A 23,920-nucleotide genomic window follows, 5' to 3' on the forward strand; every position below is an offset into this window, starting at 1 on the left:
TTGAGACTGCAACTTACTCTGGCATGGATACATTAGGAGAGGCTCACTAAAACTGTTTTTTAAGAACATTCAATAGAGCCCTGGCTGGTGTTGCTCAGTAGACAGAGCATAGGCCTGTGCACTGAAGGGTTACAGTTTCGATTCCCAGTCAAGGGCATGTACCTGGTTGTAGGTTGGATCCCTGGCCCTAGTCAGGGCACTCTCATGTTGATGTTTCTCTTTCTCTCTCTGTCACTCCCTTCCACACTCTAAAAATAAATGGAAAAATAGCCTTGGTGAGGATTAATAACAACCACAAAAAATAATATTCAGTAGAGTCTTTTACAAAAAGATCAAGAGAGCCCTACCAGCATGGCTCAGTGGTTGAGTGTCGACCTATGAACCAGAAGGTCACAGTTCAATTCCTGGTCAAGGCACAAGCCTGGGTTGTGGGCTTGATCCCCAGTGTGGGGCGTGCAGAAAGCAGCTGATCAATGATTCTCATCATTGATGTTTCTATCTCTCCCTTCTTCTCTGAAATCAATAACAATATATTTTAAAAAATTTTTTAAAAGACCAAGAAAAAAGAGGGAGAAAACTGTAAAATACTTCAGTAAAATTTTATCTTTTATTGAGCTGTTTCTACTCAACTGGCTTCAAAGAGGAAGCCATTTTTTTCTCTATGTAATCATGAAAATACAATGTATACATAAAAATGGGATTTGTTAGGAAGGTAAAGCAGTATAATATTCTGGGATTTAGGTGTTGGTCTCTTTTCCCATAATAAAGGCATATATATAATTTAATAAGTAATAGCCCTAGCTGGTTTGGCTTAGTGGCTAGAGTGTCAGCCTACGGACTGAAGGGTCCTGGGTTCGATTCTGGTCAAAGGCACATGCCTGGGTTGTGGGCTCCATCCCTAGTAGGGGGCATGCAGGAGGCAGCTGATCAATGATTCTCTCATCATTGATGTTTCTATCTTTCCCTCTCCCTTCTCTGAAATCAACAAACATATTTTTTTAAAAAGTAATAGGCCTAACGATATGGTGGATTATGTAATCCAATAATCCTGCCTCTATTTTTACTCATAAATACTAGATAAAAAAGAGAAGCAAATCTTTCAATGCATAACTGAACTTGGAAAAAAGTAAGAGTGAGGCCATGTGCAGGAACCTAGGAGAGCAGTAAGAAATTGCACTGATGGTGCAGCTCCTCTGCATTTGGGAGAGTGATGATGTTGGCCTCTGTCACCCAGGGCACAGGATTTTAGTGCTCACAGGGACAGCAGGCTAAGCCTGGGACTCACATGAGTTGAGTGATGAACTCTATGGCTCAAAACTTTGGAGTTTAGAGTCTCTGGCCAAACCTCCAATCTGTCAGCAACTTCAAATTCAAAGTATATCCACAATCCAACTACTTCTCACCACCTCTATTGCAGTCAATATTCATTTAGTGTGACTGACACCATTACCACTTTCTTGGATCTTTATTTTTTAAATTTAAATTAATTTTTTAGAGGGAGGGAAAGAAAAAGAGACATTGATGTGGGAGAGAACATCAATCGGTTGCCTTCCGTACATGCTCCAACCGGGTATCAAGCCTGAAACCTAGGTATGTGCCCTGACCAGGAATCAAACTCATCACCTTTTGGTGTACAGGACAACACTCCAACCAACTGAGCCACACCAGCCAGGCTATTTTATTTTATTTTTTTAGTTATTGATTTTACAGAGAGAGGAAGGGAGAGAGAGAGAGAAACATTGATTTGTTGTTCTACTTATTTATGCATTCATTGGTTGATTCTTATATGTGTCCTGACTAGGGATCAAACCCACAACCCTGGTGTATTGGGACGATGCTTTAATCAACTGAGCTACCCAGCCTGGATCTTTATTTCTTGCAGAGACTCAGAATTTTTATCTGAGATCATTTTTCATCTACCTGACATACAGTTTTTAGAGTTCCCTTTAGTGCAGTATAATAAAGACAGCCAGCTATCTAATGAAGACTTGAGTTCCCTTCCATAATGTAGAGTTGATTATTGCTAGAGAGAGACTCTCTACATTTCTACATTTCTCAGGCCCCTCACCCCACTCCATGCTGTGCCTCTCTCGAACCTTTGCACCTACACTAAGCTATAAGATTAATTCTTACCAACAGATTGTGAGTTGAAGTGATGGGTGTCACTTTTGGGCTAAAAACAAATGTGCTTCCTTCATTCCCTGTTTAACCAACTGCCACTTGAAATTTAAATTCTGAGGCCCAAGACAATGGCACAGTCACAAAATGGAAAAGGCTTGGGTTACTGGATTACCATGTGGAAGTCTGCCCAATGAAAACCTACCTCACACTGGTATACAACCAAGAAATAACACTCTATTGAGTTAAAACAATGAAAACCTGAGGTATGTTATCACAGCTGGTGTTTCTCTAACTAATATTGAAACTGGGAGTAGGCTATGTTATTACAAAACTCCAAAACGTGGCTTAACCAACACATGGTAGACAGTGAAGAAACTGATATTAGAGGCTGGAAAGACAAAGACCTATGTTATGGAGGGTAAAATATTTGCTACAACTATCACCTGTGATAACTTGGAAGGCAGACAAAGTACTTATTGAGTCTGCCACTTTAGAAGAAAAGGTTAGAAAACAGAAGGGAAGTAGTGTGAGTTCTTGTTACTGGCTGCATTTAGCAAGGCAACAATTGGTTGGTTTGCAAGAAGAAATGAAAAGGGATAGAGAGGATGCAGAAATTTGGAACACTGAAAGACTGAATAAGTTGATGGTTTTTTTGGCCCAAGCAATAGGAAATAAGATTGGAAAGGCCTTTTAATGACAAGTGCCTGTTAAGATTCAGCCCTTCCTCAATAACAAAAAAACCCCCAAACCTGTTAAAAAATCAGACAAGGACTTGAATAGACTTTCTGCAAAGAAGATATATAAATAGCCAATAAGCACATGAAAAAATGCTCAGCATCATTAGTCATTAAGGAAGTGCAAATTCAAAATGAGATATCACTTCATACCCAGTAAGATGGCTGTAACTTTAAAAAATGGAAAAAAAAGTTTTGGAGATGATATGGAGAAATTAAAACCCTCCTACATTACTGATGGGATACTAGTCTTTCTCTGACTGGCTTACTTTGCTGAGCATAATACTCTCCAGGTTCCTCTATGCCAGTGGTTCTCAACCTTGGCTACACATTAGAATCACCTGGGAATCTTTTTTTTTTTAAATATATTTTATTGATTTTTTACAGAGAGGAAGGGAGAGGGATAGAGACTTAGAAACATCCATGAGAGAGAAACATCAGCTGCCTTCTGCACAACCCCTACTGGGGACGTGCCCAAAACCAAGGTACATGCCCTTGACCAGAATCGAACCTGGGACTCTTCAGTCCACAGGCCGACGCTCTAGCCACTGAGCCAAACTGGTCAGGGCTGGGAATCTTTTTAAAATCCTGATTTCTGGGCCCCATCCTCCAGAAATTCTGTTTCTTTGTTATGGGTTGGGGCCACAACATTAGTAACAAAGAAACAGAATTTCCGGAGGATGAGGCCCAGAAATCAGGATTTAAAAAAGATTCCCAGGTGATTCTAATGTGCAGCCAAGGCTGAGAACCACTGCTCTATGCTATCTCAAAGGGTAAGAGATCCTTCTTTTTTACAGCTGCATAGTATTCCATGGTGTAAATGTCTTTTTTATCCACTCATCTACTGATGGGCACTTGGGCTGTTTCCAGATCTTAGGTATTGTAAATTGTAAACATAAGGGGAGCATATATTCTTTCTGACTGGTGTTTCAGGATTCTTAGTATATATTCCTAGAAGTAGGATCACTGGGTCAAATGGTAGTTCCATTTTTAATTTTTTGAGGAAACTCCTTATTGTTTTCCATGGTGGCTGCAGCTGTCTGCATTCCAGGTACATGCAAAAAAATGAAACTAGGAGAAACCAAGATGGCGGCATAGGTAAACACCTGAAATTGCTGCCTCGAACAACCACTTCAAAAATACAACTAAAAGACGGAACGGACATCATCCAGAACCACAGGAAGGCTGGCTGAGTGTAAAGTCTACAACTAGAAGGAAAGAGAAAAGCACACTGAAACTCAGAGGAGGTTCAGAAGTAAAGTGCAGAGGTACGGAGGCGCACACAGAAAGGGCTGGCAACTGAGGACGCGGTTGTCTTTTTCAATCGGGAGGGAGACACAAGCTCCCGACTGCCCTGGACTCCAGTTCTGGGCAAGTCTCTGAGGACCCAGACTCATACTGGGAGAAACTGGACTGTCTGGCAGTGGGCGGAACTCGAGGGCGGCTTTCTCTCAAAGGTGCTTGCAGTGATTACCATGGGACACTGAGACGCAGGGCCTCTTAGGGTAGGACTGAGGAGCAGCAATAGCTGTTTGCTCCGCCCTGTTGATTCCCTGAGACCCCGCCCCACCCAAGCTGTGAGCAGAGGCTTTTGCATATGAATGCCCAGGCCCTTTGAGATATAAAATTACCTAACAAACTGCAGCTGGGTCAGAAAGACCCAGAACATCCAAAAGAAGGCCCAAGGCCCCACAGCAGCTTGCATTGCTTCACAGCTGGGCCTCATCTGGGCACCTCCAAACCTCAAGCAAAGAAGAGGAATCTAGCCCCTCAGTCACCTCGCGCCTGCAGTTCTTGGCTTTCACCCTCCCTCCCCCCCACCAGTGACCAAAGACTTGACCACTCAAAGTCCAGCTCCCCAGAATACTGCTCGACATGGACACCGGTGTGACTGAAGGTGGATTAAACGTCACTCTCACCATCCGGCTACTTATGCATGGAAAGGAAGTTGGCAGTATCATCGGAAAGAAAGGAGAATCAGTTAAGAAGATGCGTGAGGAGAGTGGTGCACGTATCAACATCTCAGAAGGGAATTGTCCTGAGAGAATTATCACTTTGGCTGGACCCACTAATGCCATCTTCAAAGCCTTCGCTATGATCATTGACAAACTGGAAGAGGACATCAGCAGCTCTATGACCAATAGCACAGCTGCCAGTAGACCCCCAGTCACCCTGCGGCTGGTGGTGCCTGCTAGTCAGTGTGGCTCTCTCATTGGGAAAGGTGGTTGCAAGATCAAGGAAATAAGAGAGAGTACAGGAGCTCAAGTCCAGGTGGCAGGGGATATGCTCCCCAACTCAACTGAGCGGGCCATCACTATTGCTGGCATTCCGCAATCCATCATTGAGTGTGTGAAACAGATCTGCGTGGTCATGTTGGAGTCCCCCCCGAAGGGCGTGACCATCCCGTACCGGCCCAAGCCGTCCAGTTCACCAGTCATCTTTGCAGGTGGTCAGGCCTATACCATTCAAGGACAGTATGCCATTCCACAGCCAGATTTGACCAAGCTGCACCAGTTGGCAATGCAACAGTCTCATTTTCCCATGACGCATGGCAACACCGGATTCAGTGCAGGTTTGGATGCATCTGCTCAGACTACTTCTCATGAACTCACCATTCCAAATGATTTGATTGGCTGCATAATCGGGCGTCAAGGCGCCAAAATCAATGAGATCCGTCAGATGTCTGGGGCGCAGATCAAAATTGCGAACCCAGTGGAAGGATCTACTGATAGGCAGGTTACCATCACTGGATCTGCTGCCAGCATTAGCCTGGCTCAATATCTAATCAATGTCAGGCTTTCTTCAGAGACGGGTGGCATGGGGAGCAGCTAGAACAATGCAGATTCATCCATAATCCCTTTCTGCTGTTCACCACCACTCATGATCCATCTGTGTAGTTTCTGAACAGTCAGCGATTCCAGGTTTTAAATAGTTTGTAAATTTTCAGTTTCTACACACTTTATCATCCACTCGTAATTTTTTAATTAAAGCGTTTTAATTCCTTTCTCTGTTCAGCTGTTAATGCTGAGATCCATATTTAGTTTTATAAGCTTCTCCCTTTTTTTTGTGTGTGTGTGTGTGTGTGTTTTTTTTGGTGGTTTTTTTTTTGGCTCATGAATTTTTTTTTTGTTTGTCATGGAAATGTAAGAGTGGAATATTAATACATTTCAGTTTAGTTCTGTAATGTCAGAAATTTTTCAAAAAAATTAAAAGATGGACTGGAGCTTTTTCTTTGTGAATAGGAAAAAAAAAAAAAAAAAAGAGAAGAGGAATCTACAGATCTCTCCATACCTCCTGCTGGGTAGACTCAGGCAGAGGCTAAATTAGCATCTCCTTAGAGATCCAAGTGCCAGTGTACCCAGTGGTCAGAGTGGGGCCATCTAGATTACAACTCCTCAGATCCATAAAGGACACACTCAGGGGGCACACTCAGTGAGCACCAAAGCCCCACTGAAGCAAGTCTTGCCCCATAAGGGTGTCTCCAGCACAGAAGTTCTCCCACTGTAGACACAGCTGATTCTAACAGCCAATTGGCCTGGAGGTCAATTCCTCCCAGTGATACCAACAACAATCAAGGCTTAACTATAATAAGATTGTGCACACAGCCCACAAAGGGGTGCACCAAGAGTGTTCACCTCAGGTAATTGGGGAGGCTGATCCACTGGGCCCTGTAGGACACCTAGCACAGAAAGCCACTCTATCAACACAGGGAAGCAGCCAAAATGTGGAGACAAAGAAACAGGTCACAAATGACAGAAATGGAGGAAAGCAAACAACTGGATATAGAGTCCAAAACCATGGTTATAAGGTTTTTCAAGAATTTTCTAGAAACTGCCGATAAATTTAGTGAGACCCTCAATAAGTCTAGTGAGACCCTCGAGGATATGAAAAAGGACCAACTAGAAATTAAGCATACACTGACTGAAATAAAGAATAATATAGAGAGATCCAACAGCAGACAAGAGGAACCCAAGAATCAAGTCAAATATTTGAAATACGAAGAAGTAAAAAACACCCAACCGGAATAGCAAAGAGAAAAAGAATCCAAAAATATCAAGATAGTATAAGGAGCCTCTGGGACAACTTCAAGCGTACCAACATCTGAATTATGGGGGTGCCAGAAGAAGAGAGAGAGTAAGATATTGAAAACCTATTTGAAGAAATAATGACAGAAAACTTCCCCTACCTGGTGAAAGAAATAGACTTACAAGTCCAGGAAGCACAGAGAACCCCAAACAAAAGGAATCCAAAGAGGACCACACCAAGACACATCATAATTAAAATGCCAAGAGCAAAAGACAAAGAGAAAATCTTAGAAGCATCAAGAGAAAAAAAGACAGTTACCTACAAGGGAGCACCCATACGACTGTCAGCTGATTTCTCAACAGAAACTATGCAGGCCAGAAGGGAGTGGCAAGAAATATTCAAAGTGATGAATAGCAAGAACCTACAACCAAGATTACTTTATCCAGCAAAGCTATCATTCAGAATTGAAGGTCAGATAAAGAGCTTCACAGATAAGAAAAAGCCAAAGGAGTTCATCACCACCAAACCAGTATTATATGAAATGCTGAAAGGTATTCTTTAAGAAGAGGAAGAAGAAGAAAAAGGTAAAGATAAAAATTATGAACAACAAATACATATCTATCAAGTGAATCTAAAAATCAAGTGAATAAAAAATCTGATGAACAGAGTAAACTGGTGAATATAATAGAATCAGGGGCATAGAAAGGGAGTGGACTGACAATTCTGGAGGGGGGAAGAGGTGTGGGGGTGTGGGAAGAGACTGGACAAAAATCGTACACCTATGGATGAGGATAGTGGGGGGTGGTAAGGGCAGAGGGTGGGGTGGGAACTGGGTGGAGGGGAGCTATGGGGGAAAAAAGAGGAACAATTGTAATAATCTGAACAATAAAGATTTATTTTTTTTAAAAAGAATATTATGCAGAGATCCAACAGCAGACTAGAGGATCGCAAGAATCAAGTCAAAGATTTGAAATACGAAGAAGTAAAAAACACCGAACCGGAAAAGCAAAAAAAAAAAAAAAAAAAAAAAGAATCCAAAGGTATGAAGATAGTGTAAGGAGCCTCTGGGACAACTTCAAGCAAACCAATATCCGAATTATGGGGGTGCCAGAAGAAGAGAGAGAGCAAGATATTGAAAACCTATTTGAAGAAATAATGACAGAAAACTTCCCCTACCTGGTGAAAGAAATAGACTTACAAGTCCAGGAAGCACAGAGAACCACAAACAAAAGGAATCCAAAGAGGACTACACCAAGACACATCATAATTAAAATGCCAAGAGCAAAAGACAAAGAGAGAATCTTAAAAGCAGCAAGAGAAAAACAGTCAGTTACTTACAAGGGAGTACCCATAGGATTGTCAGCTGATTTCTCAACAGAAACTATGCAGGCCAGAAGGGAGTGGCAAGAAATATTCAAAGTGATGAATAGCAAGAACCTACAACCAAGATTACTTTACCCAGCAAAGCTATCATTCAGAATTGAAGGTCAGATAAAGAGCTTCACAGATAAGAAAAAGCCAAAGGAGTTCATCACCACCAAACCAGTATTATATGAAATGCTGAAAGGTATTCTTTAAGAAGAGGAAGAAGAAGAAAAAGGTAAAGATAAAAATTATGAACAACAAATACATATCTATCAACAAGTGAATCTAAAAATCAATTGAATAAAAAATCTGATGAACAGAGTAAACTGGTGAATATAATAGAATCAGGGGCATAGAAAGGGAGTGGACTGGCAATTCTCGGGGGGAAAGGGATGTGGGGGGTGCAGGAAGAGACTGAACAAAAATGGTACACCTATGGATGAGGACATTGTTGGGGGGGGTAAGGGCAGAGGGTGGGGTGGGAACTGGGTGGAGGGGAGCTATCGTGGGGGAAAAAGAGGAACAACTGTAATAATCTGAACAATAAAGATTAAAAAAAATGAAACTAGACCACCAACTTACACCATACAGAAGAATAAACTCAAAATGAATAAAAGTCTTAAATGTAAGTCAAAAAACCATTAAAATCCTAGAAGAGACTATAGGTACCAAAGTCTCAGACATCTCTTGATATATTTGCTGATACATCTCCTAAGGCAAGGGAAACAAAGGAGAAAATAAACAAATGGGACTACATCAAAATAAAAAGCTTCTGCACAGCAAAAGAAATCAACAAAATGAAACGGGAGCTCACTGTATGGAAGAACATATTTGCCAATGATATATCTGATAAGGGGTTAATTTCCAAAATATGTAAAGAACTTATACAACTTAAAAGGAAGACAAACAATCTGATTAAAAAATTGACCTAAATAGACTTCTCCAAAAAGGACATACACATGGCCAAGAGACATGAAAAAATACTCTGGGTCACTAATCATCAGAGAGGTGCAAATTAAAATGGCAATTAGGTATCAGCTCACACCTGTCAAAATGGCTACTATCAACAAATCAACAGATGAGTTGCTGGTGGGGATCTGGAGAAAAGGGAATCCTAGTACAGGGCTGGAGGGAAGGTAATGCTGTTAAATCGAAAGGGAGGCATGAGGGCAAGGAAGCAAAGAAATATGCCTAGAAAATAATTTTACATGTAGCAATAAGTGCTTGGAAATGATTAGAAGCAAAGAGATTAGAAATCAACTAAGTTTTAAAGGGACTATAAGTAAACCAAAGTCTGGTAATTGAAAAGACAAAAAAAATCTTGATTAAAAAATAAAGAGAGGCTAGGAATGAGAAAATAAAACTAACAATGGGCACAGTACAGACTAAAAGTATGATATAGGCCCTATAGGGTCTTGCTTAGTGATTAGAGCATCAGCCCCTGGACCAAAGGGTTGGGGTTCAATTCCTGGTCAACTGCACATGATATGTAGTCTATAGTTTTTACACATTGTTGAACTCAGTTTTTTGAGGCAACAGTGATAAAACTATAACATATTAATGCAATAATATATACAAACATTTAATGTACAATTAATCATATTAATAAGATAAAGAATAAAAAATCATTACCTCAATTAATCTAGAAAAAAAGCATTTGATACAATTCAACCCCGTTCATGATAAAGTTTCTTAGCAAATGAGGAACAGAAAGTGACTTTATAACATGTTAAGTGGTATATATCAAGATCTGAATATAAGTTTAATATTTAATTGGGAAGCACTAGAAATATTCATTTTCAATTAGGAACAAAACAAATATTTCAGATATCAATATTTCTATTCAATATTTTACAGGAGGTCCTACCTAATGTAGTGAGGCAAGTATAACAAAATTATCCTATATAACAAAAGGCTAATATGCAAATTGTCTCCTCAACTGGGAGTTTGACCAGGGGGCGGGGCTGGCCCACCAACTGCCTGCGGCCCCTCCTCCCAGCTGGCCCCGCCCCTAATTGCCCCCCCCCCCGATCGGGGGCAAAGCTGGTCGGCCAACCTCTCGCATCCCCTCCCCACTGCGGGCCTGGCCCGATCAGGGCAGACTGGCTGGACCCCACCCGTGCACGAATTCGTACATTGAGCCTCTAGTAGATGTATAAGAAAGGATTTTTAAAAATCCAGTCATTTATATAATGACAGAATTTCTATGTGAAAAATGCAAAGAAACCCATAGACAAACAATATTACCAGAAAAGAGTTCAGAGGAATCGAAGATGGCGGCATAGGTAAACACCGGAGACTGCCGCCGTGGACAACCACTTCAAAAATACAACTAAAAGTCGGAGCGGACATCAACCAGAACCACGGGAAGGCTGGCTGAGGAGAGTCTCTTCAACTAGAAGCAAAAACAACAGCATTCCGACGCTCAGCGGAGGCGCAGTGTGGAAAATTTAAAGGTACGGCGGTGCAGTGGTGAGGGTTCGCGCGCAAAGCGGGCTGGCGGCTGAGGGCGCGATTGTCGTTTTCAATCAGGAGCGAGTCTCAGACTCTGGGCTACAGATCCGGGCGAGTCTCTAGGGACCCAGACTCAAACGGGAGAAGCGGGACTGTCTGGCTACGGCCCCTCCGAGGTTTGCAGCGATTGCTGGGACAGAGAGGCAGAGCCCCTGGGGACGGACTGAGAGTGGCCATAGCTGCTCCCTCCCCCCGCCCTGTTGAGCCCGCCCCGCCCAAACCCTGCGCACAGCCATTTGCCGATCGCCTCAGGCAAGGGCTGGACTAGCGCCTCCCCTGAGGACTGAAGTTTTCCCACAGCTGATTTCCACAGCCAGTCGGCCTGGTGGTCAAATCCCTCTAGTGTTAACTACAACAATTAAGGCTTGGCTAGAACAAGACTGCGCACAGAGACCACAAGGGGGTGCACCAAGAAAGCATAAAAGATGCGGAGACAAAAAAACATGACAGAAATGGAGGATATGGAGCTAAGAATCGCAATTTGGAGGGCTTGCCATAAATTTGTGCAGAGCCTCACGAAAACTAATGAGACCCTCGATGCTACGATAAAGAAATTAGAAAGTAAGCATACACGGACTGAAATAAAGAATATTATACCCAATAGCAGACCAGAGGAGCACAAGAATCAAACCAAAGATTTGACAAAAAACACCCAATTGGAAAAGCAAAATGAAAAAAGAATCCGAAAGTGTGAAGATAGTGTAAGGAGCCTCTGGGACAGCTTTAAGCGGACTAATATCAGAGTCATTGGAGTGCCAGAAGATGAGAGACAGCAAGATATTGAAAACCTATTTCAAGAAATAATGGCAGAAAACTTCCCCCACCTGGAGAAAGAAATGGACTTACAGGTCCAAGAAGCGCAGAGAACCCCAAACAAAAGGAATCCAAAGAGGACCACACCAAGACACATCATCATTAAAATGCCAAGAGCAAAAGACAAAGAGAAAATCTTAAAAGCAGCAAGAGAAAGAGGCTCAATTACCTACAAGGGAATACCCATACGACTGTCAGCTGATTTCTCAACAGAAACTTTGCAGGCCAGAAGGGAATGGCAAGAAATATTCAAAGTGCTGAATACCAAGAACCTACAACCAAGAGTACTTTATCCAGCAAAGCTATCATTCAGAATTGAAGGTCAGATAAAGAGCTTCACAGATAAGGAAAAACTAAAGGAGTTCATCACCACCAAACCAGTATTATATGAAATGCTGAAAGGTATCCTTTAAGAAGAGGAAGAAGAAGAAAAAGGTAAAGATACAAATTATGAACAACAAATATGCATCTATCAACAAATGAATCTAAGAATCAAGTGAATAAATAACCTGATGAACAGAATGAACTGGTGACTATAATGAATCAGGGACATAGAAAGGGAATGGACTGACTATTCTTGGGGGAAAAGGGGTGTGGGAGATGCGGGAAGTGACTGGACAAAAATCATGCACCTATGGATGAACTCAGTGGGTGGGGAGTGAGGGTGGAGGGTGGGGTGGGAGCTGGAAGGAGGGGAGTTATGGGGGGAAAAAAGAGGAACAAATGTAATAATCTGAACAATAAAGATTTATAAAAAAAAAAAAAAGAAAAGAGTTCAGCAAGGTGTGGGATACAAAATCAGTATGCAACATTTTATTGTATTCCTATTAACCAAAAAGTTTTTGGAAAATGCTAGTCTAATATATATATACTAGAGGCCCGGTGCACAAAAAATTTGTGCACTCGGGGGGGAGGGGGATCCCTCAGCTTGGCCTGTGCCCTCTCGCAGTCTGGGACCCCTCAGGGGATGACTACCTGCTGGCTTAGGCTCGCTCCCCGGGGGATTGGGCCTAAGATGGCAATCAGACATCCCTCTGGCAGCCCGGCAGCCCTCGGGGGATGTCCACTTGCCAGAAGGGAGCAGGCCTAAACTGCAGTCGGACATCCTTAGTGCTGCAGAGGAGGCGGGAGAGGCTCCCACCACCACCGCTGTACTGGCAGCCATCAGCCTGGCTTGTGGCTGAGCAGAGCTCCTCCCAAGTGAGAGCAGCTCCTGCATTGAGCGTCTGCCCTCTGGGGTCAGTGTGTGTCATAGTGACCAGTCATTCCCAGTCCTTCTGCTGTTAGGGTCAGTTTGCATATTACCCTTTTACTATATAGGATAGAGGCCTGGTGCATGGGTGGGGGCCGGCTGGTTTGCCCTGAAGGGTGATCTGGATCAGAGTAGGGGTCCCGCTTGGGTGCCTGGCCAGCCTGGATGAGGGGATGATGGCTGTTTGCAGCTGGTCACACCCCCTTCAGGGTGGGGGTCCCCACTGGGGTGCCTGACCAGCCTGGGTGAGGGGCTGAGGGCCGTTTTCAGGCTGGCGGGCAACTAAAGCTCCCAGGCTCTTTTTTTTTTATTCTGGGATTTATTTACCTTCTATGGCTGTCACTGGAATTGAGAGCCGGCTTTAGCTCTGAGGCTCGGCTCCAGCTCTGAGACCTCGGCTGCTGAAAGCAGGTATCTGGGTTTGTTTGGCTTCTATAATTGAAACACTGTTGCAACTCCAGCTCTGAGGCTCGGCTGGCTGAAAGCAGGTTTCTGGGGTTTGTTTAGCTTCTATAATTGCAACATTGCTTCTTAGAATGCAGCTCAGAGGCCGGTAGCGGCAGGCGGGGAAAGTTGGCTTCCTCCATCACTGGAGCAAGCAAGCCTCCTGTTCGCTTCAGCTGCCTGGCTGCCGGCCGCCATCTTGGTTGGCAGTTAATTTGCATATCGCCCTGATTTGCCAATGGGAAGCATGTCGGCGGTATGGTTAATTACCATGTTTGTCTATTATTAGATAGGATATATATAAAAGCCTAAGGGACCGGAAAACTGGAAGACCGGCTGGTAGCTGTGATGTATACTGACCACCAGGGGGCAGATGCTCAATGCAGGAGCTGCCCCTTGATGGTCAGTGTGCTCCCACAGCAGGAGCGCCATTCAGCTGACAGGCGCCAGATGTTGGGCTTATGGCTGGCGAGAGCAGCTGATGTGGCTCCAGCCTCTCCCGCAGACACTCCCCCTGTGGCAGGTGCAGTGGGCCAATAATCAGTGGGAGCAGTGTGGCACCCAGCCCAGGCTCGGGCTCCTCCCTGACCACCTGCCATATCGTGCACTACTTCGTGCTGTGCAGGATTGACATGGACAGTGGGCTGGAGCCTTATTAGCTGGCGGGTAAGGCTGGGCTGCAGTGGCATGGGGGTCCACTGATCCCTGCAGGCCAGACCAAGGGACCCCACTGGTGCACAAATCCGTGCATCAGGCCTCTAGTCTTTATAATTGTAACAAAAATGGTAAGATATCAAAGAATAAATCTCACCAAAGATATACAAAACCTTTATGGAAAAATTATAAAACTCTATTAAAAGATTTTGAAAGATCCTAGCTGGCATGGCTCAGTGGTTGAGTGTCAACTATGATCCAGGAGGTTATGGTTTAATTCCTGGTCAGAGCACATGCACGGGTTGTGGGCTCAATCCCCAATGTGGGGCATGCAGGAGGCAGCTGATCAATGATTCTCTCTCATCATTGATGTTTCTATCTCTCTCTCCCTCTCCCTGCATCTCTGAAATCAATAAAAATATATTTAAAAATGTTTTGAAAGAGACCTAGAAAAATGAGGAGACAGCATGTTCAGAGATGGGAAAACAATATGTTAAAGATGTTGATTTTCATTAATCACATTAATGTAATTACAACCGAGACCTCAACGTTTTGTGAGTGTATGTGTGTAACTTGAAATATACATTCTAAAATTCATTGGAAGAGAAAGAAGCAAGCCTTGCCAACACATTTCAAAAGTAAAAAGTAGACAAACTTGCACTATAAGATATTAAGACTTCTTTTTTTTTTTTTTTTTTTTTTTTTTTTTTTAATAATTTTTATTTCTTAAAGTATTACAAAGAGTATTACATATGTCTCCTTTTTCCCCCCCATGACATTCCCCCAGCCCCTACCCCCCGCCCCCCCCCCCCGCCCCGTGTCTTGTGTCCATTGGTTAATATTATATGCATGCATATAAGTCCTTCAGTTGGTCTCTTAATCCCCCCCCCCCAACCCTCCCCAGGCTCCCCATTGTAGTTTAACATTCTGTTCAATGTTGCTCTGCTTCTGTATCTACACCTGTTCATCAGTCCATACTGGTCCCCTTTATTTGTCCCAACCTCACTGGAGTAGTCTCAACCTCACCAGGGCCGTCTGAGCCTCACCAGGGCCGTTTCGACCTGACCGGGGTTGTCCCTACCACGCCGGGGCCGTTTCGACCTCACCGGGGTCGTCCCTACCTCACGGGGGCCGTTTCAACCTGACCGGGGTTGTCCCTACCACGCCGGGGCCGATTCGACCTGACTGGGGTCGTCCCTACCTCACGGGGGCTGTTTCAACCTCACCGGGGTCGTCCCTACCTCACGGGGGCCGTTTCAACCTGACCGGGGTTGTCCCTACCACGCCGGGGCCGTTTCGACCTGACTGGGGTCGTCCCTACCTCACGGGGGCCGTTTCAACCTGACCGGGGTTGTCCCTACCACGCCGGGGCCGTTTCGACCTCACCGGGGTCGTCCCTACCTCACGGGGGCCGTTTCAACCTGACCGGGGTTGTCCCTACCACGCCGGGGCCGTTTCGACCTGACTGGGGTCGTCCCTACCTCACGGGGGCTGTTTCAACCTCACCGGGGTCGTCCCTACCTCATGGGGGCCGTTTCAACCTGACCGGGGTTGTCCCTACCACGCCGGGGCCGTTTCGACCTGACTGGGGTCGTCCCTACCTCACGGGGGCCGTTTCAACCTGACCGGGGTTGTCCCTACCACGCCGGGGCCGTTTCGACCTGACTGGGGTCGTCCCTACCTCACGGGGGCTGTTTCAACCTCACCGGGGTCGTCCCTACCACACCGGGGCCGTTTCGACCTGACTGGGGTCGTCCCTACCTCACGGGGGCTGTTTCAACCTCACCGGGGTCGTCCCTACCACACCGGGGCCGTTTCGACCTGACTGGGGTCGTCCCTACCTCACGGGGGCTGTTTCAACCTCACCGGGGTCGTCCCTACCTCACGGGGGCCGTTTCAACCTGACCGGGGTTGTCCCTACCACGCCGGGGCCGTTTCGACCTGACTGGGGTCGTCCCTACCTCACGGGGGCCGTTTCAACCTGACCGGGGTTGTCCCTACCACGCCGGGGCCGTTTCGACCTGACTGGGGTCGTCCCTACCTCACGGGGGCTGTTTCAACCTCACCGGGGTCGTCCCTACCACACCGGGGCCGTTTCGACCTGACTGGGGTCGTCCCTACCTCACGGGGGCTGTTTCAACCTCACTGGGGTCGTCCCTACCACACCGGGGCCGTTTCGACCTGACTGGGGTCGTCCCTACCTCACGGGGGCCGTTTCAACCTCACCGGGGTTGTCCCTACCACACCGGGGCCGTTTCAACCTGACCGGGGTTGTCCCTACCACGCCGGGGCCGTTTTGACCTGACTGGGGTCGTCCCAACCTCACGGGGGCTGTTTCAACCTCACCGGGGTCGTCCCTACCACACCGGGGCCGTTTCGACCTGACTGGGGTCGTCCCTACCTCACGGGGGCTGTTTCAACCTCACCGGGGTCGTCCCTACCACACCGGGGCCGTTTCGACCTGACTGGGGTCGTCCCTACCTCACGGGGGCCGTTTCAACCTCACCGGGGTTGTCCCTACCACACCAGGGCTGTTTCGACCTGACTGGGGTCGTCCCTACCTCACGGGGGCTGTTTCAACCTCGCCGGGGTTGTCCCTACCACACCGGGGCCGTTTCGACCTGACCGGGGTCGTCCCTACCACACCGGGACCGTTTCAACCTCACCGGGGCCATCCCAGCCTTACCGGGGAAACAGGATGTTTGGCCCTCTGTCCCCTGCCGGCGGCTCCCCACTAGACAAAATCTCCAGGCATTCCTGGTGGTTGCACATCCAGCGCTCCTGCCCTCCACCAAGTGCACAGACTGCCTGTCTGCTGTCCCGCAGTGCCCCACCAGAGACTGGGACCAGTGGGCATGTCTGTGCGCTTGCTGGTACAGCAGTTCCACAGTGCCGGCCGAGTCAGGCCCAGCCCTGGCCGGCCCCGGACCCGACTCTGCCCCCCGATTGCGTCCCTCCCAGATGCAAGGAGCTGAAATCTGCAGCCTGCTGGGATGGGCTCTGTACTTGGTGCTTCAGCACATCCTACTCAGTCTCTATGCGCTTCTTTCTATGCGAGGAGTTGAAATCTGCAGTTTGTTGGGTTGGGCTCTGTACTTGGTGTCACATCCTACTCAGTCTCAATGTTCTTTCTCTCCTTCCAGTTGTAGAGCTTCCACTGGGCCAACTTTCCCATGGTTCTGTATGATAGGTGTTTGTCTGATATTTGGTAGTTTCGATGTTGTTGTGTGAGGTAGCACGCACAGGTCTCTTCCTTATGCCGCCATCCTGGTTCTCCTGGGTCTGCTTCTTGAGTGTGTCTCTCATGGCTGCGAGCAGTTGAAGTCTGCAATTTGTTGGGATAGGCTGCAAAAGCGCAGGTGGGTCTTTTTGTGCACCTGGCACAGCTTGGATGGGGATGTAAATTGATTAAGGCTGAGACTCAGGGAGTCGCCATGGCGGAGCAAATAGCACTGGCTGAGTCTCCGCGGCCCCTTGACTCTCTGCCAGGGCTTTGTGTCCCCCAGTGCCGGCGAGCAGCTGTGCAACAGAGTCTCCCTCGCTTTCTGATGGCTGCAAGGCCGTGCTGCCTCTCCCCGTAGGGTCTGGTGCTTCATGATCCCGCCTGAACCAGCTCAGTGGATTTGAAAGTTTGCAGAAGAAAAGGCGCTTCTACTTGTGGGTCTGGCACAGCCCAGATGGGAATGTAAATTGCGTAGGGCGGGGTCACAGGGAGTCGCCGGGGCGGAGACTCAGCGGCCCCTTGCCTATCCAGGACTCCAGGACTTTGTGTCCCCCAGTGCCGGCGAGCAGCCGAGCGCCAGAGCCTCCCTCGCTTCCTGACCGCTGGAAGGCCGTGCCGTCTCTCGCCTTGGGGCCTGGGGCCTCAGAGACCCGCCCGAACCAGCTCAGTGGATTTGAGAGTTTGTAAAAGCACAGTCATTCCCTCTTGTGCCTCTGGCACAGCCCTGAGGGTAGGGCGGGGTCACAGGGAGTCGCCAGCGTGGAGGAAATAGCGATGGCGGCGTCTCCGCGCCCCTTGCCTCCCCGGGACACCAGGACTTCTTGTCCCTCGGTGCCGGTGCCGGCGAGCAGCCGCGTATCAGAGCTTCCCTCGCTCTCCGACCACTGCAAGGCCGTGGCCGCCTCTCCCTGTGGGATCTGGGGCCTCAGAGACCCGCCCCGAGCAAGCCCAGAGGATTCGAGGGTTCGTAAAAAACCGAGAATCCATTTGCAGCCCGCGTGGCGTGTGACTGCGTACCTCTGGTTTTGGTGCCTCCGTAGCTCCCACTCAGTCTCACTGCGCTTCTTTCTTTTCCTCCAGTTGTAGATCTCCCACTGGGCCAACTTCCCCATGGTTCTGAGTGGCGGTTGTTTACTTCATAGTTGATAGTTTCAATGATGCTGTGAGAGAGCAGCACACACAGGTCCGCTCCCTACGCCGCCATCTTGGTTCCTCAAGATATTAAGACTTCTTATAAGATATCAAGACATAAAACCACAGTAACTAAAATGGTGAAGTACTGGCCTAAAGATATAGAAATATACCAGTATAGTAGAATGTATAAAAATCAAAAGAATTAAAACTATTTTCTAGCAGAGAATTTTGAACACATGCAAAAGGTGACAGAACAAAGTGGGGTTGGGGTGTGGAGGGATTGAGCAAAACAAACAAACAAACAAACAAACAAACAAAAACCAACTCATGGACATGGACAACAGGATGGTGATTGGGAGTTGGAAGTAGTAGAGGGCAAAGAGGAAATAAAAGGTGATGGAAACAATTAAAATAAATTTAAAAAAAAGGTTACAGAACAGTATAATATTCAATATCCAGTTTTAACAATTATCAATTTTGTTTAATTTATACCCCATACTCCCCCACTCCTGAACTATTCTGAAGCAAATCTCAGATGTTATATAATTTTATTCATAAATATTTTAGTGTGTATCTGTAAATTTTCATTTTAAAAATACACATTTTATTGATTTTTTACAGAGAAGAAGGGAGAGGGATAGAGAGTTAGAAACACCGATGAGAGAGAAACATCAATCAGCTGCCTCCTGCACACCTCCCACTGGGGAGATGCCTGCAACCAAGGTACATGCCCTTGACCGGAATCGAACCTGGGACCCTTGAGTCCGTAGGCCGATGCTCTATCCACTGAACCAAACCGGTTAGGGCTAAATTTTCATTTTTACAGTTTGTTTGAATCCAAATCCAAATAAGGAGCACATATTGCAATGGTTATACCCTCTGAATCCATTTTTTTTGGTAAGTTCTCCCTCTTTTTTTTCCCCTTTCAGTTTATTTGTTGACTAACCTGTGTGTTTCTTAATATAAGAATTTCTTCTGTTGTGAAAATAATCACTTTCTACTCTGTTTTTTAAATTTTGGATTGCTTTAGTGTTATTTACAATAGCCAAGATTTGCTAGCAGCCCAAGTGCCCATCAGTAGATGAGTGGATAAAACAACCTGTGGTACATTTACACAATGGAATACTACTTAGCTGTAAAAAAGAAGGAAATCTTACTCTTGGCAACAGCATGAATGGGACTCTAGAGAGTATTATGCTAAGTGAAATAAGCCAGAGAAAGATAATTTCCATATGATTTTCACTTATATGTGGAATCTAATAAACAAAAGATACAAAATAGAAACAGACTCAGATGCAGAAAACAGACTAACAACTGTCAGAGGGAAGAGAGTTGGGGGTCTAGTAAAGAGTTGAAGAAATTAAGTGAAAAGAAAACCCCTCATAGACAACAGTATGTTGATTACCAGATAAAAAGAGGGGTGGGGGAAGTAGGAGAGGATAAAGGGGGGATAAATGGTGATGGAAAGAGACTTGACTTGGGGTGGTAAACACATAATACATTATACAGACGATGTATTATAGAATTGTACCCCTGAAATCTATATAATTTTATTAACCAGTGTCACCCTAAAAAATTCAATAATTATAAAAAATAAAAGTGTGATTAATTTGGAAAAATTTGGATTGTTTTATAATTATTCTTTTTTAAAAAATATATATTTTATTGATTTTTTACAGAGAGGAAGGGAAAGAGATAGAGAGCCAGAAACATCGATGAGAGAGAAACATCGACCAGCCGCCTCCTGCACACCTCCCACTGGGGATGTGCCCGAAACCAAGGCACATGCCCCTGACCGGAATCGAACCTGGGACCTTTCAGTCCGCAGGCCGACGCGCCATCCACTGAGCCAAACCGGTCAGGCTATAATTATTCTTTTAATATTTTAGTTGTATTCCAATAATTTCTTGATAAAGTCATAATATGGTAACATAGGATTATTTCACAGTACCCATGGTATAGTTTTGCTTTAGGCAATTTGCCTCAAGGGGGTTATCCCTATTGTTTAGATTACTGTTTGGATACCAGGACAGGTGTGCATCACTTACAGTTGTGTGGAGATCATCTGTTCTGTCAGTGAAGCTATTCAATCTTTCTTCGCTTTTCAATATTTTATCAATATTTTGGGTCATAATAATTTTTACATCAGTTATTTGACTCCTCAGTGTGGATATCGAGCTGTCACTTTGATTTTTATTGTATTTCATCTATATAGAAGTGAAATATAATGCAAATTTTATTTTCTATAAATAAAATCTAATATGGTATAATATATTGTACATATTAGAATATAAGTGTCAAAGGCATATCTCAGTATGGTGGTTACCAGAGGGAAGGGGGAGGGGGGCGGATTTAAAGGGTAAAGGGAGTCAAATATATGGTGACAGAAGATTTGACTTTGGGTGGTGGGCACACAATGCAATATACAGATGATATATCATAGAATTGTATACTGGAAACCTATATATCTTATTAACCAATGTAACCCCAGTAAGTTTAATTAAAAATAAATAAAATATCTGGGGGAAAAAAGGCAATATCTCACTTGTATTTCAGCATAAGGAATCAACAAAGCCTCAAACTGTCCCACCTAATCTTGCAAAAAAAAAAGGGGGTGGGTGGGTGGGTGGGTGGGAGAGGAATATATAAATGTATTGAATCAGCAGTGGAATTGTTTTTTTAAACTTAAATTGTTTGTTTATCTAGACTTCTGTTTTTTTAAAATATATTTTTATTGATTTCAGAGAGGGAGAGAGAGAGAGGGAGAGAGAGAGGGGGAGAGAGAGAGGGGGGAGAGAGAGGGGGAGAGAGAGAGAAACACCAGTGATGAGAGAGAATCATTGATCGGCTGCCCCCTGCACACCCCCTACTGAAGATTGAGCCCATAAACCGGGCATGTGCCCCGACCAGGAGTCGAACCTCAACCTCCTGGTTCATAGGTCGACACTCAACCACTGAGCCACGCTGGCCAGGCTAGACTTCTGTTTTTTTAAAGAGCAGTGTTAGGTTCTTAGTAAAACTGAGCAGAAAGTACAGAGTTCCCATATGCCTGATAAGCCTGACACACACAGCCTCACTATCAACATCCCGCACTAGAGTGGTACATTTGTTATAATTGATGACCTTACATTGACACATCATTATCACCCAAACTCCATAGTTTACATGAGGGTTCACTGTTGTACACTCAATAGGTTTGGACAAATGTAAAAAGACACATATTCACCATTACAGTATCCTGCAGAACAATTTTATTGTCCTTAAAATCCTCTGTGCTGCACTTATTCATGCTTCCCTTCTCCCTAAGCTCTGGCTACAACTGGCCTTTTTACTGTTTCTGTAGTTTTACCTTTTTGGAATGTCATATAGTTGGAATCACACAGTATATAGCGTTTTCAGATTGACTTCTTTTACTTAATAATATGAATTTAAGGTTCCTCCATGTTTTCTCATTGCTTGATAGTTCATTTCCTTTAATGCTGAATAACAACAGTCCATTGTTTGGATGTACCACAGTTTATTTATCCATTCACCTGTGAAAACATATCTTGGTTGCTTCCATGTTTTGCCAATTATGAATAAAGATGCTATAACATCCATATGCAAATTTTTGTGTGAACAAAAGTTATCAATTCCTTTGGGTAAATACCAAGGAGTATGATTGCTGGATTGTATGATGAGAGTATGTTTAGTTTTGTAAAGAACTGCCAAACTGTCTTCCAAAGTGGCTGTACCATTTTACATTCCTACCAGCAATGAATAAGAGTTATTATTGCTCCACATCCTTGTCAGCCTTTGGTGTATTTTGAATTCTGGTCGTTCTAAAAGGTGTGTAGTGATATTTCAGTGTTGCTTAAATTTGCAATTCCCTAGTGACATATGATGTAGAGCATCTTTTCATATGCTTATTTGCCATCTCTATATCTTCTTTTATGAGACAACTATTCAGGTCTTTGACCCAATTTTTAGTTAGGCTGTTTATTTTCATATTGTTGAGTTTTAAAAGTTCTTTCTATATTGTGAATGACAGCCTTTTATCAGATTTGTTTTTTGCAAATATTTTTTTCCTAGTATGTGGCTTGTCTTCTCATTCTCTTGATTTTTTTAATCCAATGTGACAATCTCTCTTTTTTTTTTTAAATCCCCAACCGAGGATATGTTGAGAGAGAAACATCAATCGATTGCCTCCTGCACACACCCCGATCAGGGATTGAACCTGCAACTTAGGTATGTGCTCAGACTGAGAATCGAACCCACAACCTTTTGGTGTACGGGACAACACTCCAACTGAGCCACATGGCCAGGGCAATCTGTCATTTCATTGGTGTATTTAGACCATTAACTTTTAAAGTGATTAATGATATAGTTGGATTAATATCTACCATATTTGTTACTGTTTTCTATTGTTTTAGTTCTTTGTTCCTATTTTTGTCTTCCACTCTATCCATATTAACAAAAATAATCTCTAAGATATAGTGTTATATTAAAAAAGTGAGCTGCACCTGCAAAACAATATTAAGTAATAACTCACTGAACATTTAATATGTGCCAGGCACTGTTTTAAGCACTTCATATGTATTAGCTCATTTAATTCTCAAACCACCATATAAAGTAATACTCTAATCATGTTTTTTTAAATTGATTTCAGAGAGGAAGGAAGAGAGAGAGAGAGAGAGAGAGAGAGAGAGAGGGGGGGGGGAGAGAAACATCAATGATGAGACAGAATCATCGATCGGCTGCCTCCTGAAATCTAGCCCACAACCCAGGCATGTTCCCTGACCAGGAATTGAACCATGATCTCCTACTTCATAGGGCAAAGCTCAACCACTGAGCCACGCTGGCCAGGCTGATCATCTTTTATTTTCTAAATAAGAAAACTGAGATTGAGAGTGTTTAATAAGTTGTTCAATATTATACAGCTAAAGGCAAAATAAGGATTCAGACTCAAGATAACATATTCATAGTCCATTCAATGACATTTGGTATATATGTCATTGTGCCCTCTCGCAGTCTGGGACCCCTTGGGGGATGTCCACCTGCTGGCTTAGGCCTGCTCCCTGGGGGATTGGGCCTAAGCTGGCAGTCAGACATCCCTCTGGCAGCCTGGGAGCCCTCGGGGGATGTCCACTTGCCAGAAGGGAGCAGGACTAAGCTGCAGTCAGACATCCTTAGTGCTGCTGAGGAGGTGGGAGAGGCTCCCACCACCACTGCTGTGCTGGCAGCCGTCAGCCTGGCTTGTGGCTGAGCAGAGCTCCCCCTGTGGGAGTGCACTGACCACCAGGGGGCAGCTCCTGCATTGAGCATCTGCCTCCTGGTGGTCAGTGTGTGTCATAGTGACCAGTCATTCCCAGTCCTTCTGCTGTTAGGGTCAATTTGCATATTACCCTTTTATTATATAGGATATACCAAAACTCTTTTTTTCACTGTGTGCATTTTGTTAATTATAGTATAAGAAATTCAACAGCCCTAGCCAGCTTGGCTCAGTAGATAGAGCATTGGCCTGCAGACTGAAGGGTTGCAAGTTTGATCCCGGTCAAGGACATATGCCTGGGTTGCGGGCTCAATCCCCAGTGTGAGGTATGCAGGAGGCAGCCAATCAATGCTTCTCTCTCATCATTGATGTTTCTATCTCTCTCTCCC

At 44.8% G+C, this 23,920-nt stretch overlaps 1 protein-coding gene and 1 pseudogene across 1 annotated transcript in view; one reads left to right on the forward strand and one right to left on the reverse strand.

Moving 5' to 3' along the window:
• LOC139006742 (uncharacterized) overlaps positions 1-23,920 on the reverse strand; it is a 45,323-nt gene that overhangs the window by 6,813 nt on the left and 14,590 nt on the right. The window contains exon 5 of the mRNA XM_070409343.1: positions 20,329-20,487. Coding sequence (XP_070265444.1) covers positions 20,329-20,487 — 159 coding nt within the window. The remainder of the gene's footprint in view (positions 1-20,328; positions 20,488-23,920) is intronic.
• On the forward strand, positions 4,701-5,880 carry LOC138994277 (poly(rC)-binding protein 2 pseudogene; annotated as a pseudogene).

This window comes from Myotis yumanensis, unplaced genomic scaffold (assembly GCF_028538775.1).
Source record: "Myotis yumanensis isolate MYYU_CA2020_CCGP unplaced genomic scaffold, mMyoYum1.0.hap1 SCAF_1, whole genome shotgun sequence".
Classification (NCBI taxonomy): domain Eukaryota; kingdom Metazoa; phylum Chordata; class Mammalia; order Chiroptera; family Vespertilionidae; genus Myotis; species Myotis yumanensis.